Source organism: Daucus carota, chromosome 1 (assembly GCF_001625215.2).
Source record: "Daucus carota subsp. sativus chromosome 1, DH1 v3.0, whole genome shotgun sequence".
NCBI classification, from domain to species: Eukaryota; Viridiplantae; Streptophyta; class Magnoliopsida; order Apiales; family Apiaceae; genus Daucus; species Daucus carota.
This window is the reverse complement of record NC_030381.2, coordinates 36,984,015-37,003,529: the sequence shown is the minus strand read 5'-3', so window position 1 is coordinate 37,003,529 and position 19,515 is coordinate 36,984,015. Positions and strand designations below refer to the sequence as shown.

Genomic DNA, 19,515 nt, shown 5'->3' with positions numbered 1-19,515 from the left:
ATCATTATTATTTTGGTAATTACGAATATAAAACACCTTCTTAACATTTATATCTAAAAAATTATAGATTATGTATTTCTTCCATAAATAAATCCTTAAATTTGGAAAGAAAAACTTGCCTGAACAGGTTCTTGATCATTTGGCATACAAGCATACATATGTTGGCATATTTATAGATACCGGCATACGTATGTGTGGGATCAAGCCCAATTTATAGTGTGTGGGATCAAGCCCAATTTATAGATGCCGGCATACGTATGTCTGGGATCAGTTAAACAAATAAATTTTTTTAGATCGTTGGATAAATATTTTAAGATTAGGATTATAACAAAAATTTAATACATTTAGCATTTTTTAACCGTGGTTAAAAAATGTTGACAAGTCAGAAGATCGTATGTTCTTGTTACATGCAAAACTCAATGATAGTCTTAACTTCTATTCTCATTTTAGTTGCTTTTACTACTCTCAATTTTTTAGTTGCTTTTATTTTGCTTGTGCACCAAATTCATATTAACGGTCTTTGATCTCATTTTCTTCCAAGATCGAAATTTCATGAAACAAGCACCTCCTGCGAGTTTGGGATTATTCTATAACAGTTCCATATGAGGCATGTCACTTGTGTAAAATTTATGAACACCTGACTAAGGGTGTATATATCAAATAAATTAGTACTACTATTTTTTTATAAATAAGTACAGTATTATCAAGCGGGGCCACAACTACACGTGCAATTGGCAACGTAGAATTAGAATCCTATGAAGACCGAAGATGTGCATATATTTCCACCCTTGTTCTTTCAACTACAACAAATTACCTAACTCTAATAATTAATTGAAACCAAGTCAACAAAAGGCAACTATTTTTAATTTCTTCTACCTTCTTTCCGCTTCCTATATGGAGTATCTCATCAATTTCTCTGCTGTCCGTGCGGATATGAAGTCCTCACAGAATTGTTCGAAATTATAATGTACCGTTGTTGGATATATTAAAAGTTTAGGGGGTTGAATATCCAGCCCTTTTTAAAATTGTATAGAGATCTCTGAGATTATTAATCATAAAGATGATTGCCATTTAGTCAAAACAAGATTATAGCCAAATTATTATGAAGCTCGGGATTTGCAAGCATGCATATATTGAGGCGTTTGAGTGATCTTAATATAAGTGCTTCTTTTTTTTTTTTTTACAAATATAAGTGCTTCTTAATTAAAATAAAAAAGTGGAGTAGAAGTTAGAATCACGTTAAGACTTATAAGTGATTAAAGTGTTTGGAAAATAAGTAAAAATCCTGAAACAAAAACTAGCATTCCTAACTTTTTATAAGTACTTCTTTGCTTTTTTACACAAACGGTACGAAATAAGTGCTTTGAACTTATAAACTCAAAAACCGGCTTAAAAGTCGTTGTCAAACAGCCCCATTGACTACTGAACTTTGTCTTACCTCTTACGTGACTACGCCTATCTTTGACTAACTGTGTTAGGTGGAAAATTTATAGCATGCATAATGCTAACATATGTGAACAAGTATACTTATTGAATGTTTGGAAATTTGAATTTCATTTACAGTAATATTTAATTTGACCAAATGAAATGTTTGAATACACAAATAAGATTGAATTTAAATTTTATTTGAAATTTATGACATTCTAGTACAAATTTGAAATTTTGAAATGTCATTTCGAATCATATCATTTAAAATGAAATATATGTTCTAAAATGCAATCCTAAGATTATTATCTTATTTGAAATACTACTTTTCTTGATTGTGGGTGCTATTTCCATTAAAAAAATTAAAATTATCTTACCGGAAATATTAATTTCCCGTCTGTATCAGGGGATCTCCCTCTATAAACGACTAAAAATCTATACCAGACTCCATCTCAAGCTAACTAGACAGTCATATCTTATCTACGATCATTACATTTTTCCGATATTTATTTGACTTCTGTTTAACTTTATCTCGTGATCAAGTGTAAATATTTATATGGGTTTTTCTGGTGTGCTCGCGAGCATGTCAAGAATTATTGTTAATGGTGTAAATTTTTATGCAAGCAGGAGAGTCATCATTATTAGTAAGACGGGACAATAAAAATCCAATACTTATTTAAAAAATCTTTAATCGTTGTTAATGTATGTGACATGAACACACACTAGATATTCGGTATTTATATTTCTGCATCTACTGCGTGTGTGATAAAATGCAAGGAAGAGCGGATGCAGCGGGCAGGAAGGGCAGAAAGACCAAAGAAGGGCATCATAACAATCACGTTCTGAATGAAACAGCATCAGATTCAGATGATCATCATCTATCCATTCTGTTGTTTTACTCCCCTTCTTTCGTTTTCTCACACTTCTCCACACGAAAAGAACAGCAGCTGCTGCTGAGTGCACAATGGATACTCGTGTTTTTTCTTGCATCCTCCTCTTTTACCAGCGTCCTCGATGCCCGCATCCATATTTATCCGACTGTGAAAATAATTTTAAAATTTAAATGTAATTGTAAATTTGCAAATTGGACCTCGTCGATGCTTATAATTACTCAAGTAATGATGCACGACCGAATAAGTGTACATGCATATATCGGTCCTATCTGATACTCAGGGCAGCCGTGCATGTTTTCGAAGAATAAAAACCAACATTTCATAAATTTCCAGTTGTCGTCGAGCTAGGGTCTCATTCTAACAAGACGTACGGAAACATCAGAATTGTTGTTAATTGTGATGTAAATTAAATAATGGATACGACTCAAAGCAAGGTATTCTTAACGAAAAAATATCGGGAAATAATTAATCATTACATAATCAATTATCATTTAAATTTAGTGTTATTTTGTATATACTGAGAGCAATTTTTTATATCGTGAAACTATATTTATAGTTTCATGTATTTTAGCAAGTGATCTAATACTCGATTAATATTTAAAAAGAAGCGCAGATTTATGGATGATATTCTAATTTATGTAAAAAATTTATTTAAAAAATAGCTGATATTTTTTTATAAATTCTAAATTGGAGTAGATCGATTGAGGATTTCGAATTTTTGTCACCAAAATAATTAAAGCACTCCCTCCGTCTCGCTTATTTGTATACGTTTACTGTTTGCACGCATCTCGAGTATTCAATAAAATATAGTTCGATAATTTTTTTTAATTTAATTTTAAAAAACAATCTAAACATCAAATTTTTATTTAAAAAAAATACATGTCAAAAAATAATGTATACAAGCCGTTTGGTTCGAGTTAAGGAAACGGAATGGAATTCAGAAAGAGAAACGAAGAGAAAGGAAAGGAATGATACTGAATTGTATTATCTGTTTGGTTTTGATCTGGAAACGGAATGAAAAATTATATGATTATTCCTATATTTAAATTTTAAATATTAAATAATATCAAAAGAGTCAAATATATTTACATTTATAATTTGATATATTTTATTATTTAAAAATTTCATTAATTTAATAAATATCTTGAATTATATATTATATTAAAATTATTTTTAATATGTAAAAACTAAATTAGAATTTATTTTTGATCTTCAAAAATATTTTACATATTATTTTTTAATGTTTAATGATTTTTGAAATAAATTATAATTGGAAATAAAATAAGAATCAGGAAATGGAAAAAGAAATACCTGATGGGGGTGGGGAATGGATTAGGAGGAATTTGGAGTAAACCTAAAACCAAAATAAGGGAAAGAGAATGACAGATTTCATTAAATAAACAGCAAAAAGGAATGAAACGGGTTGTTTCCTTTCCCTTTGTCAGTTACCCCTAACCAAACGACCCCTACAAGAGAGTGAGGTCTCAGGGTGGTGGCGGGAAATTCAAGATGATGAAGAATAAATATATTCGTAGTAAAATGTAAATTTGGATGCATTGATCAGGGGAAGCAATCGAGTGCCTGTTGGGGAGGGCAGGGAGAGTAGTAGTACAAATGTACAAACCCATCATTCCAATTCTTTCTGCATGCAGCATAATCCCATCATTCCCTCTGCTCCTCCTGCTGTGTCACTGTATATATATACTCTTCTGCTCTGATGTATCTCTATCCTTCCCCTGCCATCTTCATCAAGTCTTCACATTTTTTTGTCTCTCCTCTCCGCACAAACTTCTCATCCCCTCGTCCTATCCTATTCATAATCACTCGTTTTTATGTCATCGAGCTATTTTTCCGGTGCTAGTAGAAATTGGGAATCAGAACTAATCGGTTAATATTTTGATTTTGTATATATAAATTTGTGAGATATTTTTTGAATAAGGCAATGATTTGTAGTCAAATTGGAGTGTAGTCAGTCAATAAGTGAAATATTTTTAAAAATTAATTAATTTTTTTTAGAAATCAGGAATTTTTAGAACACTAAATACTAAACACTGAATTTTTTTATGTGAATGAAGGAGATATGTAGTTATTTTCTGCATGTCACCAAAGTTATGTAAATGATAACATTATCTATCAGGGTAAATTATACACCCTCAGTCCCTCTCATTTCTTCATCATTATTTTATTTCTCGTCACGCATTTAAGCTTTTTATAAAATATAGTTCTGTGACTTATTTTTGAGATTTTTTTTTTGTGTATAAAAATTCAAACATCAATTTTTTATACGAAAGAATAAAACTAAAAAACATGTATGAATTTATATTTTCTAGAAGTATTAGAATGCGTGTCAAACTCTCTTTCATAAGATAACCTACGTAGAGGATAGAGCGAGTATTGTTTAAAGTGAATTTACAAACGAGGTATATCTGTTTGTAGATAGAGGATTAGTTAAGTTACATAGAGTAATATTTCATTGATGAATGCAAATGACTTGGTTAATTAAAGAAATATTTGTATAAAAAGAATTACCCTGGTGGTGTGAGTAAAAAGTCGGCACAGTGGCTAGCTAGCTCCTCCTGTTTGAATAGCAGATTGCAGATAGTACGCAGTATAAAAGAAAATGACCCAACAGTGCCAAAGAGCCTTTATACTAGGGTCTAGTAGCATATTTTATAACTGTTGAGATAAATTTGAATAAACTTGACTGATTGATTGAGTGATCGATTTTGAGAACTGATTGCACTAGAAAAAAGAAATTTATACTAGTATACAGAAAGAACAATAGTCGCTAGCTGTTGATGTTTAAATGTCCCAACACTACGTACAACTTCAGAAAAGTTAGTGAATATAAATACTCCATCCGTCCTAATCAATTCTATACAGTTTCCTCTTTGGGATGTCCCATCATTTCTATACATTCCCAAAATAGCAATTTTTTATAATATAAAACACTACTACACCCACTACATTCTCCCACTATCTCCATTTTATAATAATAAAAATACTATTACACCCACTAACTTCCTTCACTATCTCAAATCTATTATTAAAAAATATATGGGTCCGACCACTTTACCTACTTTCCATTTAACTTTACTCATTTCCCACACTTTTTCTTGTTCTCCGTGTCCAATCCCAGTGTATATAACTCAATGGGACGGGGGAGTACATACATTTTCCTATATTCTTCTACGTTATCATCATCCAGGTTCTCAGAATTTGGCCATTTAAACGGCTGAGATTACATGCATGCAGTGCGATGACTTTTTCAAATGTCTTGTTTAATTATCTTTTCCTTCTTTTCATGTTTCTTGCCAGTTGACCACGCTTACGGTATCATTTTCCAGAATATATCCCGTTTCTAATTAGGTGACACAAACATGTAAAAGCCAAATACGACCTGTCTTTCTCTTTCAAGTTCCGTCGTCTAACCTGCGTGGGAATGGTAGAAAACTACTCCCTCTTTCCCTCTATATTCTTTACCGTTTCCTCTTTTGGACGTCTCACTTATTTCTTTACATTACAAAACTTTCGTAAAATAGCTAATGGGTCTCACCACTTTCCCACTTTTTCTTCTTTTTCACACTACTTTTACTCCACTATCTCCTTTTTATATACTCCCTCTGTTTTTTTATATGTCATTTTTGACTTGGACACGTACCTTTAGGTGGATTGACCGGCTAGTAAAATTTATTATTTTTAATTGATTTTTTGTGTGAATTAAAATTTTAATTGTATATTTTTATTCAGAAAAAGAAAATTTCAAAAATAATATTTTTAACTGTCCGGTCAAAGCACTTAAAAGTGTGTGCCAAAAAGTCAAACGTCATATATTCAAAAACAGAGGGAGTATTAAAAATCAATGAGTCCCACCACTTCACCCACTTTTTTTTTCTCTTTTCCACTACTTTATACATATTTCTTAACCTCCGTGCCCAATCAATATAAAGAATTGAGGGGGACGGAGGGAGTAGTATATGAGGAGCGGAGACCTTTGGAAGGTGTTCAAAAGTAAAGTCATGCCGGCTTTCCCGGATGTTCAAAATTAATTTCAAAATAAATATATAAATATGACATTTTTTTTATGAACAATTGTGCTGCATAACCTAAATTAATCCTGAAAATAAGGTTAAAAATTATAAGGGTCCCTTAGACTAAGGGTTCCAAAGAAAAATGATCATGGGTCAAATTATGTGGTGTTAATAAGCTATGATGAAAGATTACGATTTTTCTATGGGGCACACAATATGTACAAAATTTAATAATTTTATCTTGTTTTGATTAACTTACACTGTTTAATAATGGTAAACCCATGCATTTACTAAGGACCACACCAATCGAAAACATCCAAATCCATAAATTATTAGACAAACCCAAAAGATTAAATAGAATGTACTCCCCCGTCCGAGCTAATTGTTTACATATGATTTTGAACACGGAGATTAAAAAATATGTATAAAATAAATACATAAATATGACATTTTTTTATGAACAATTGTGCTGCATAATCATAATTAATACCGAAAATAAGGTTAAAAATTATAAGTGTCCCTTAGACTAAGGGTTCCAAAGAAAAATGAACATGGGTCAAATTATGTGGTGTTAATAAGCTATGATGAAAGATTACGATTTTTCTATGGTATGTACATGGACACACAATAAATACAAAATTTGATAATTTTATGTTATTTTGATTAATTTACACTCTTTAATAATGATGGACCCCATGCATTTATAACGACCACACCAATCAGAAAACATCCAAATCAATAAATTATTAGACAAACCCAAAAGATTAAATAGAATGTACTCCTCCCGTCCGAGCTAATTGTTTACGTATGATTTTGAACATAGAGATTAAAAAATATGTATAAAGTAGTGGAAAAATTATAAAAAAAGTGAGTGAAGTAGTGGATTGGTGGGACTTATTGATTGTTGATGTATAAAAAGGAGATAATGTAGTAAAAGTAGTATGAAAATGGAAGAATAGTGAAAAAGTGGTGAGATTTATTGATTATGTTGAGTAAATTTTAACATGTAAATAATTGGACAATACTTAAAAAAAATTGTAAAAAACAGGGAGTAACATTTTATTCTTAGTGATTCTAGGCGGGGCGAGCAGGTCAAGACTGCTCAGCAGGAGAAGTGTCCTGTTTGTTAAATATACTACTAATAATGAGTGTTCTTTCGTGCTGGGACACATGCGAAAATAGAAGTTGTTTCTAACCTCTATTTTTCTTGATGTAAATAAGTAAAAGTATTTTTAAAAAGTCGAGAATGTCAGTTATCTTCTGATTTTTTTTTTCCAAACAATTCATTAACTTATTTATTTTTTAGTTCTAATTTATTTTTTTACTATAATCATAATTTTTTTTTTATGTCTGTCCAAACGGTCCCATCGTCTGATTGATCTAGAAGATCCAGTGTGGCTTCAGAAACATGATGATACATTTTAGTATGAGTACTAGTAGTATATTGCAAAATCTAATGTCTAGTATCTGTGTGGAAATATATAGTTTCGTGAAATGATTTTTGAACCATTACTTTCGTCTAATTTTTTGCAGTTAAATTATTTCTGCAATTGTGCGTCATGTAATGAAAAGTTACTGTGTGATTATTATTGTCTGAGTTCTGAGGTGCAGCATTATTGATGACAATGCGGGCAAGTAATTTACCTGCTCTCACCAACCACACGAAAATGCGCATACATCTACCATCGTTCACCTCACCAAGCCATTGATCATTCGATGCATCGATAAACCTCCTTATAAGTTATAAACAAGCTTATAGGTTATAGAATTATACTCGCTCCGTCAGTCGAGGTAGTTTAAATTTACGCACGTATTTTGAGGCTCCTATAAAATATAGTTTAATAAATTTTTTAAAAATTTTCTTTATTTAAATAAGAGTTTAAACATGCAACTTTCATTCTGAAAAAAATATTTCAAAAATATATTATGAAACTATACTACAAATGAGTATTAAAAAGCGTGCCAAAAAATAACGTGAAAAAATGAGAGGGGACAAAGAGAGTAATATTTTCAAAGAATCATGTCCTAGAGAATATATATTATAACGTGTAAACATTAAAGATATTATTATTTTGTGTTGTAGAACACTATAATATGAAAATACAAAATAATTATAATAGTTGTTATGCAATTTTTGAAAATGCCGAAGAACAACTAAATGTTTGTTTCTCAAAAGACAACAACTAAGAGCATCTCCAATAGTCTCTTAAATTGGCTCTTAAAACCAAAAATAAGGAGGATAAGAAAAAATGGAGCTCCAATAGACTATTGGTAGCTCCTAAAAATACTAGGAGCTCCTTCTCTCTCCTCTCATTTAAGAGCCACTACATGGCTCTTAACTTATTTTCTATAATTTAATATTCACTCTCACCAATGTGAACTTGAACTTTTGTCATAGTGGAGTTTAAGTAATAATAAAATATAGTGTTAGGAGTGTGTATAGAGAGCATTATTGGAGTTCAAATTTTTAGTAATGTAGAGCTTAATATTTTATATTATATATAGGAGTTAACTAAAAGACTATTGGAGATGCTCTAAATGTTCGTCACCTAAACCACTGTTTAAGTTTTTTTGACAAGAATCTCAATAAGCTGTTCTTGAAACATTAGACATCTACATTATTGACTATGAAAACTGTATACCCAATAGAGCAGAGATTTGAAAAATAAATTTGAATGTCACATGATTATGCGAGTAATTAGTTACTCATGTTCGGTGCTTGTAGAAAACACCCTGAATGCATATAGTCACTAGTCAGCCACTATGGCAGGGCCGGCGACAATTCAACAAACCGAATTGTCCTAAGAAATTTGTAGGGTGTGGTTACGAAGTTGACAAAATATATTACCAACGCTACAGTGTGCCCTCGAAAATAATACCGACTCCATCCCCTCCGGTTACGAGGCCTCGTAAAAAAATACTGATTTTTTATAAATGAGAAGTTAATTATAAATGAGAGGTAATTTTTATATTTAGATGTTTGGATATTTTTTTTAGTGTTTACGACTTATTAGATATAAAAAATTATTAATATAAAAATAAATTATAGAAATTATTTTTTAAAGTGAACCTCTACATATTTGTAAAATTAAATTTCAAAAATAAAAATAAATCAATAAAATAATTAAAATTTTCAACTTCTCAACATTTGATTTATAATTCAGAATTTACAAAATTATAAGTTCGTTACACAAACAATACAAACTTTTGATTAATTATAAATTTTTGGAAACACGAGAGATCCTTTCTACCTACGGTTTCATAAATATTGTTAAAAAAGAGTGTAGAAGAGGGGGTTGTGGTCATGTAATGATGACGAAGATTGGCGTATTTAGAATTGCAGGGAGAGAAAGAAAGGAGGGTAGAGTCAAAGTGGCAGAAGATTTTGTCTTTGGGCAATTGATTTCATTTTGGGCAAACAAAACAAAAGAAACTGAAAAGCTCGTGATCAGATATCTATTATTTTCCAGCTGCTGCAGGAGGAGAGGAGTTGGATACTATAATTATTAATAATTCAACTGATGCAATAAAGTTCCCCACAAAAAGAATTTACAGACTCTCTCCCTCGTCTCTTCCTTTTCTCTCCTCTCTCCCTCTCTCTCTCTCTCTCTCATATGCTAGGAGTACTAGTACTAGTCTTTCTTTAGACCTAGACACTTTCAACGACATTGTAAAGTCCAATCCTTACTTTTCTTCTTCTGATATATATGGCCAAGATTTAGGAGGTTTCTTTTGTTTTCTCATTTCTTTCCATATAAAATGAGTTCTTGTGCAAGAACTGGAGGGGTGAGACAGTACATAAGATCAAAAGTTCCTCGTTTGAGATGGACTCCTGATCTTCACAACTGTTTCGTTCATGCCATTCAGAGGCTTGGTGGCCAAGATAGTAAGCCCTTTTCTTTATGATTTTCACCTTCTTTGAGTTGCTAAAATTGTTAGTCTTCATGCATGCTTAATTTGGCTTGATACAATGTAATTACAGAGGCTACCCCTAAGCTTGTTCTTCAGTTGATGGATGTAAGAGGACTCACTATTTCACATGTCAAAAGCCATCTCCAGGTTTGCATTTTTACATTCATTCTTGCATGTCTTGCTCTAACTTTTGGTATATTATTATGTTGCTTTTTCAATTTTTCTTGTCTAAGGTGTATTCATCATGAATTTGCTTCTTCATTTTTATGGTTTTTGTCTATTACACACAGATGTATAGAAGCATGAAGACTGATCCTAATGTTGAAGGTATTTCAGCTTTCCTATCTTGACTAATCCAGGCGAAGCCTCGACTGAACTGAAAAAATAAATAAACGAGTTTTTCTATCTCGAATCTCAATTAACCCTTTAAAATTCAATAAAAATCAGCCCTGGGTCAATTTAAATTATGGTTCATCCAGGACTAGACAGAGTCCTTACAGCTGAGAACACAGACATTTTGCTGATATTTACATTAGTTTCATATAGATTTATTATTATTAATTGCAGAGGGAGGGAGTAGCTTTGTCAACCAGAGCAGAAAAAAGGGTTGCAAGGAAGAAGAAGATGATAATGATGGAAGTATAGAAGAAGAGACAAGTGTGGGTTACCTTGCATCATTACAAAAACCCCTCATGCAAGTATCTAATTCTCATCATAGCCACTTTGGCTTCAATACCAGTCCTAAACCACCTGCAAAAAGGTACCTTAAAAGCTCATGCTTGCTTATAATCATCAAATTAGCTTTACAACTCATCTTTACACACTCAAACTATAGATACTATATGCTTATTGTTTAGTTGTGTATTTTTCCTTCAGAGCTAGAATCACAGATCAGAATCTCCAATGCAACCAACATGAGACAATGTCGATGAATCGGTACAGTTACAAATCTTATATGGGGGCTCAGAAAAGTGAGGAGGATCCGATTTCCACAGCCTTCTCTCCGGCTCATCAGTTCTTCCACAACCTCAGTCTCTTTACCCATGCACTCATGGGAGATTCTTATCTTCCTGAGGTAAAGAAAATTTTTATGTCTCATGTTTTTGTTAATTATATGTCTTTTATTGAAGCAGGGTGAGTATAATTTTAAGTAATAGAATAGTCATACAAAAATCAGCATAGAATTTATTTCTTTTATCTATTTGCGTGTATAGTATAGAGGGTTGCCTAAATGGACTGTGGTTGCTTAAAGATATCTAGTATATGCATGTTTTGGGGACAAACAGTATCTATTTCCCTCATGGGTTTTCTCTGTTTAGTAACATCTCTTGCAGAGTATAATACTCTTTGATGCTGTAGAGTGTAGTCTCACTTTTTACATATATCCTGTACTTGCTTCAATATTGAACATTAATTATTCTCTATGCTCTAAGAATGGAATGCTTCTTGTATTTTTAACTAATCCCATTGTTACTTCTTTATAATTAGGCGACAGAACCGAAAAAATCCCTTACTACTACTAGGTACTCTATTTCGCTCACATACATACTAATCGGGATCCATGGATAGTGTATACTTGGTGATTATCTTTCCATACAAGCGAATGTTTAATCCCTCAGTTCCTAGTCTCATTTGAACACTCGCAACCTCAATATTTTGAAATTTTAATCTGGACAAGGTACTGCATCTTGATATATATTGTCAAACAGTTTGCAAAATGTGGTCCAGTTCTGTATTACTATAGAGGCCATTACTTTGGGATGTAAAGATGGCCAACAGGCCAAACCCCTTAAATGCAATATTGCAGTACTGTAACATGTAGAAACAACAGTCTTTAAATTTTGACAACATGTACTTTGGGGCCACAAGGCCACCCACATTATGCATCAAATAGCCTGTACTATACTTCATTAAGCTGCGTAAATGTTATGTTTACTGTTTGCAACCATTCTTCGAGATTAAATTTTACAAGCAGTAAACACTCTCCTTTTACAGGTTGCTGAACAAGAAGATAAAGCATGCACCGCAGTAAGAAGGAAACGCAAACTTGATGAAGACCCCTTGAACCCGGAAAATATACATGATGGTTGTGGATTATCATTGTCGCTCTCGTTGCAGCATCCATCCACTCAGAAGAGCAATGCTTCTTCCATGAGTGATATCAGTGAAGCAATCTCTTCGTCGTATTTTAATGCCAATCTGAGCAACTCCACTGGCTCATCACAGGAGCTTAATTTAGATCTATCCATTTCTTTATCTGGTGCCTAAAAGCCCAGGCTAATGTTTTATCTGAAGTTTCTTGATAGTCTGGCACATTCATGTTTTATTTCATTGATCAACTTGTAGGGTAAACTTAATATGTAATATTATGGTTTTGTTCTTGTGTCTTACTTGTCACCCTGCGTAGGGGATTATATGGCTATATATTGCATGTCTGTCGAAATAAAAGCAATTATACCGGAGATTTATTGGAGATTTTTTGGATAAATTGAGAATTTTTAGTCAAATCGGAGTGTAATCGGTAAATTGGTAAAATATTTTTTAAAGATTACGCGGAGATTTTTCAATAAATGGGGGATCTTTAGAACACTGATATGAAGTGGGAACAATGAAATGAACCCAGAACAATGAAAACAAAGTCAGAACAATGAGTGAACCCCAGAACAATGAAGTGAACTGAACTTTAAGTCCAAGCTACTAACACTTGTGTAAAATAAAATGTAACAACGTTATCAGACAAAAGAACACTATATAAGCTAACTTTGCAAGAAAAAATGTACTAAGCAAGAGAGAAGCTCAAGGTAAGATCATAGCTCTGTAAATCAGGAGTCAGGACATGAGCCAATGCTAGGTAATTTGACGCAAATGTTTGATTCCAGCTCAATGCTGGAAGCTCCAGTATACTCAACTTTTGTGCTCAAGGATTATCGCGATTCTTCTTTCCTATACTTTTACATACAAATTGTATCAGGAAACGGAAGTTTTGATGCGGAGTTGAGGCTAGTACTCACAAGGATGTTGCAGAGAACTGAGATCCTAATTACTAATGAAAATTGGCACTCTAACAGAACCGAAAGCTGTAAAATGAATTATTTGATCACAGTAAGCATTAATATAACAAGCAAATTGTTTAAAACTATGTCATTATGAATTAAGTATCTGGGAGTGTACCTCTGGGCAGCTCAGGTCCAGAGCTGAATCAGTTATACTTTCTTTACCTGCTGCAGCTGCAGCTATAATCCTAAAGCATTTATTTAGTCCAAAAAGCTCCTGTATCTGAATAATTTTTATGTTACTTTAGCCTTGAAGAGGAGAACAGCTTACATGAAAAACTTGACATAGACTTTAGTCTGATAACTTTTTTACAGCTAGAAGTTTTACAAGCTCTCTCTTTTTCATAGCAATCAAGTAATGGCCAAGAAGGTTTGGTCCAACAAACTACCGCAGAAGCTGCAGATGCTTTAACAAATTAGAGCAGGCTTGCGGGCATTCACCCAAGTTGAAAAGACAACGATTTCATCAGAGTCGGCGGGATCCTAGGCAAAATGCTAGACATTCGAGGGTATCCTGTATAGAAGTCCTCTGCTTAATACTAGTAATCCAAATTTTATTAAAATTCAAAATTATACACATGCAGACTAATTAATCAGATATCCAACATAATATTAACTCAATTTTATTTGCCATGTCTAGACATTTTTAATGTCACAAAAACACACCATTAATCTGGTATAATCTGGCAACACCTTTCTTAGACAAGAAATCAAGAGATATATCATATGTAGAAGCTTCTCTATATATTCAATGTGATGAGGCCAAAATTATCTCTTCTTGTTGACCATCGACTCTACTGCCTTTGCCTTTATAACGGGAAGTGGTGAAAAGAACCGGAAGGGAGTCCTGCAAAACAATGCTTGACCGGAGATGGTGGCCATCAAGCTCCTCAGGAGTAAGAATGAGAATAGGGGTGAGCATCGGACGGTTTGGGCGGTTTGGAGGGTCTAAACCAAACCAAACCGAAATAATCGGTTTTTCAAAATCTCAATCCAAAACCAAACCATAATGTTTAAAATCCAAACCAAACCAATCCGTTTAAAACGGTTTGGTTCGGTTTGGTTTCGGTTTAAACCGTTTTTTATATATAAAACAAAATTAGCATCAAAATTAAATTTTAACATGAAAAATAAGGAATCAAAAATTCAATTATATTTTCTATTTAATCATATTTAAAGAGGATACAAGAATATATTAGCTTGATAAATAAAAAGAGATGGAAGAAAATAAAAAAAATGTGATTCGTATGCTTTTATATAAAATATAAATAAAAATAATGGAAACATAATACATACATCAAAATTAATATCATAAAATAGAATAAATAATATTTTTAAAGAAAATCTTTACTAGGATACCTTTTATATGTTTAAGATTTTACATTTTTCTGTAGATTATACTTTTATTTTTAATAATACATTATTAGTACATGTATATTAATTTTTAAATGTACACATTCGGTTCGGTTCGGATTTATTGGTTGGTTTGGAGGTAAAAACCGAAACCAAACCGAAATAATTCGGTTTTTATAATTTGAAACCATAACCAAACTAAACCGTTATTAAACCATTAAATTCGGTTTGGACGGATTGGATCGGCCGGTTTCGGTCGGTTTGGAGAATTTTTGCTCACCCCTAAATGAGAATCCGTTTATATAGGAAATAATAAGAGAGTATGTGAGTAAATGAATGTGTGTCCTAAAAGGAATGATACCATCCCTTTTATAAGGAGTCTTCTTCGGACCCGTCCCTTCCTGCTACATTATTTGTGTCATAAAATATATATTATAACAGTTCAATATATTAAAGACCCGAGCAAAAGACCCTACGAAAGCGGGGCATCATATCGCAGAGTCGGGTAATTAACCCCGCGCAGGCGGGGTACTATCACATTGTAACAATTTCTTATATAAAGGTCATATAAGTACGCCGGCGATTCCACGGATCGTAGTCTAGAATCAATCTTATGGATTGGATAACGCTTGGAGGCTCTGATCAAGGATTGAAGGGTAGGGGTGAACATAACCGAACCAACCCGCGAAACCCGACCCAAACCAACCCTCTTTTAAACCGATTAAACCGAACCGTCCAAAACCGATAGTTAAATGGGTCCATTTTCAAAAAACCCGAATAAATTGGGTTGGGTCAGGGTTTAACATATTATAACCCTAAATCAACCCAACCCAACCCGTTTATATACAAAACAAATAAATTAGTTTCTCCACATCATTTTTATGTTTCATTTGATTGTATTTTAGTATTTTAATTTGTTTTGCTAAATAATATTTGTCTAATTCATGCTAGCTTTTTTTAGTGCACATGTTAACTATGTATTGAAAGTGTCAATGACATCAAGGTAGCGGAGTATTTTTTTGTAAACATCAAGCTCTCTGATATTAAATGCATCCACATAATTGAAACAAAAATAGTATCCAAACCGACCAAACTAACCCGAACCAACCCAACCCAATATAAAAAGGGTAAGGTTGGGTTAGCCATATATTTTTGGATTAACGGGTTGAATTTTTAAAAACAGAATTAATTGGGTTGGGTCGTTTTATCGGCTCTAACCCGACCGACCCAACCCGTGTTCACCCCTATTGAAGGGTACAATTCCGAATTACTAAACATGAGTGGGATTCGACTTCTAGTGATGAGGTGATAGTCACCTTCGGGACATACTCTTCTTTGTGATAATAATCCTGATTTTGAACAAATCGTCAATCACCGTGGTTCGATGTCTTTTCTTTCTAAATTGAAATCTCAATTAACCACTCATTTTGACGTCAATTTATTGATTAAAAACTTGATTATCAAAAAGTTTGAGATTATGATTCGGAATTAAGATTTAAGACGTATTGTGGTTTGTTGACAGAGAATTTTTATTTGAATGCTTTCAACTTCCGATCCCTTTTATTTATAAGAGTAGTGCTACATGCATAAAATTAGGTACATAATTTTGCACAAAATCACATGACAATTGAGTTGGGAAGTTTTAGTTGGTGCTGTTAATACATATACAGGGGCCCAATCCAATCACAAGTTAACACATACTCATTCTGAGAACGTTTTTGTACCCAACTCTGTGCCTTTAGCATTTTCTTATTTAAAATATACTAGCCTTTAACCCGTGCGAAGCACGGGCGGGAATATAGTTCGTAATTTATTATTTATGCTTCAAATTTTAACATCATTTTATTAGCATTTTAGTATTAATGGATTGAATTTTCATTAAATTATATTATTCAACTGACTATATATGTGTGTGTGTGTGTGTATTAGTACATTTAATTTGAATTTAGTACATGTTGATTTAAAAATAAAAAATATTAGAAAATTCAAATCTTTTCCAAACATAGCCGATCGTGTAATACCTTTGAAAGATTCAGTAATCTAATCAATCGAATTTCAAATGTAATTTTGCAAACTTGGTTTTTTTGATAACAATAACTTTTAAGATTAGAGTTATAAAGAGTTATGTAATGGTTCGTGTTTATATTGAAATAGAACACGTTAAAATTAAAAAGAGTTTATGAAGGTTCTTGTTAAAAAATGATATTCAAAATTGTATATTTATAATTTTATTTATAACATCATTATAATTTTTTAATGAAATATTATATGATAATGTATTGTTATGAGTGTTTTTAGTATTTGAAAATGTTTAACAATATAATCCACATTTGTAGACTTGTACTACCAAAAGGAGAGTACCAAACTAAAAAATATAACTAAAACCTTGGATTACAAATTATACCCATGTTGGCTTATTATAATATAGTGAGAAAAGTTATTTGGAATCCCACTTTTTTTAGAGTTCACCGAGTCCCAATCCTGACCCTCCATTTCATTCTCATCTAATGGCTGTAGTTTAATTAGAATTTTATAAAATTTAAATAATTAACTACTTTATCTTTCCAAATTAGGCGCTCACTCATCTTTTTCACGATTGTAACGTCAATTATTTTGTTGCTGAGTTTGTGGGAGAGATATTATCCTGTCATTTGTTCTGCAACCTTTTCAGTGGTGCGTTATTTCTTTCTCTCTTTGTTCTGCAACTGCATTCTCCATCGAACACGAACAACATGTCTAACAATGAAGAAGATGCAGGTATCGTAATCACTTGTGGATTATAAATCATCATACTTTCATTGGATGTGTGTCTCATGGTCAATTAAGTTATCTAAATTTGCGAAACATTTTGTTTGACAATGTTCCACCAGGTTTGATTATATGCTATGTGTTAAGATGCTGCCAATGAATGTGCAGTAACGGAGTTGTTATTCTGCATTTAATGGAGTTGTTATTCTATATTCTGTGTTCATATACCGTCGATGTCCTGCACACGCCGATGTCCTTCGTCTGGAACTAAGACCGAAAAATGATTTTATAGTGTACAACCGAGTAAGGATTTGCAGGAACGAGAAGCTGCAGAATATCAGACCCATTTAATTTTAAAATAGATAACTGCTTGTGTCTTGCCGACTGTAGGATGGTGATATGATCCAACAGTGTTAAGACGAGACTCCAAAGACTCTAAAGAGAGTGGGTTTCTAAGGAACCCAACTCATAATACAGTATAGTACAGTATAGATTTCTGTGTGCTATATGTATAATATAATGGTCGGGTCATATTTAATTTTTGTAGGCCCAAAATTTTACATCAATTAGTTTATGTCCGAGATAGTGGTCCAAGATATGATAACCTACATGAAACCTCTAAAAAGACGATTTCAATATGGTTAATGAGAGAGCTCATTTGTTCAAGGCCCAATTATAAAGTCGAGTACTTAATTCCGACTAGACACCTTCATAGAAGGGGGAGGCAATAAGGGTCGAAGAAGAACAGCATCAACCATCCTGAAATCCAAAATTTGACAAATTTTTGTTTTTGGTTTTTATGTCCAGCCCAGCCCAATAACTTAACAATTAAATCTCAAATTTCATACTCTATATCTAAGAACGCCAATTTTTTTGGTTCATGGTTGTTTTTTAAATATTTTTATTATGCATAAACAATTTAACTTTTTATTCAGAAAAAAATTAAAAATAATTTATCCAATATATTTTATGAAAATTTCAAGATACGTGTAAAGTTCTGTCCCACAATATAAACTTCACATAAACAAATAAAAAAGTATACAAATATCTCTTCATCTACCAAACTTGCTCTCGCGCCGGTGATTGATGATAGTCAACGAGTCAATACATACGACTACGGATAGAGACTTCCGATCCAGTTTTAATGACACTGATGTCAAAAATAAAGGTAATACTAAGGATCGTGAAATTATTTTTCAATATCAATTGACTGACGTGATATAATTTATACTTCTTTTTTTAGTAACATAATTTATACTCGTCACTTGGTTTTCTAAAATAATAATTGAAGGGACAGCTCCTTTGGTGTTTCTTAATTTTTAAATGAGTACGCGAATTAACATCCCAATCTTGGGGGAAAAAAAACATCCCAATAACATTTCACTCAAAATCTTGGATTACAAAGTTCACCATTGCGATCAATAATTCATTTGGAACCAACTTTCGAAATTGTTTCTTCTAGAATTAAAGATGACAACACTCACGCTATCTCATCCAACAATAATTCACTTCAATTCATGCTCCTCCTGATGATCTCGCCAATTTCGCTTGCAGTTTTGGAAGCAAAACCCCCTCCACAATGATTTTAAATCATCGATTCATATTTAATTTGGACACAAATGTAACTCGTTATTATCATGTAATCTTGTAAGCTTCAAGTAGACTTCGATCTCATTGATCACTAATTTAAGTTTGATAATAATATTTCAAAAATAAAAACTCCAACAATATGATCTTAACCCACTTTTAATCTAATTTAAAGAAATTTTTTATGCATTCAAAAACAAACTCTTGCTAAGGGACTGGTTTGATTCAGGAGAATGGAAAAAAAAAAAAAAGAATGATGCTGAATCGTATTATATATAATACGTTTGGTTTTAATCTGCAAACAAACTAAGAAGTTATATGATTATTTATATAATTGTTTTTTCAGATATTATATAATTTCAGGAAAGTTAATGATATATATATATATGTTTATAGAGTTAAGTTCCATATAGTCCACATATTTACTGTAGTACCGTAGACCATGTATGTTCTGCAACTATAGAATGACATAAAAACATTGCAAAATGTATGAAACTTGTTATTTTGTGAATT

The 19,515-nt window shown here is 32.3% G+C and overlaps 1 protein-coding gene across 1 annotated transcript; it reads left to right on the top strand.

Moving 5' to 3' along the window:
* Window positions 1–9,673: 9,673 nt before the first annotated feature.
* LOC108194266 (myb family transcription factor MOF1) lies at window positions 9,674–12,648 on the top strand. The gene is made up of 6 exons (XM_017361218.2): window positions 9,674–10,235; window positions 10,332–10,408; window positions 10,552–10,588; window positions 10,829–11,021; window positions 11,138–11,336; window positions 12,257–12,648. The coding sequence occupies exons 1-6, from the start codon at window positions 10,109–10,111 to the stop codon at window positions 12,527–12,529; spliced, it is 906 nt and encodes a 301-aa protein (XP_017216707.1). The 5' UTR covers window positions 9,674–10,108; the 3' UTR covers window positions 12,530–12,648.
* Window positions 12,649–19,515: the final 6,867 nt, after the last annotated feature.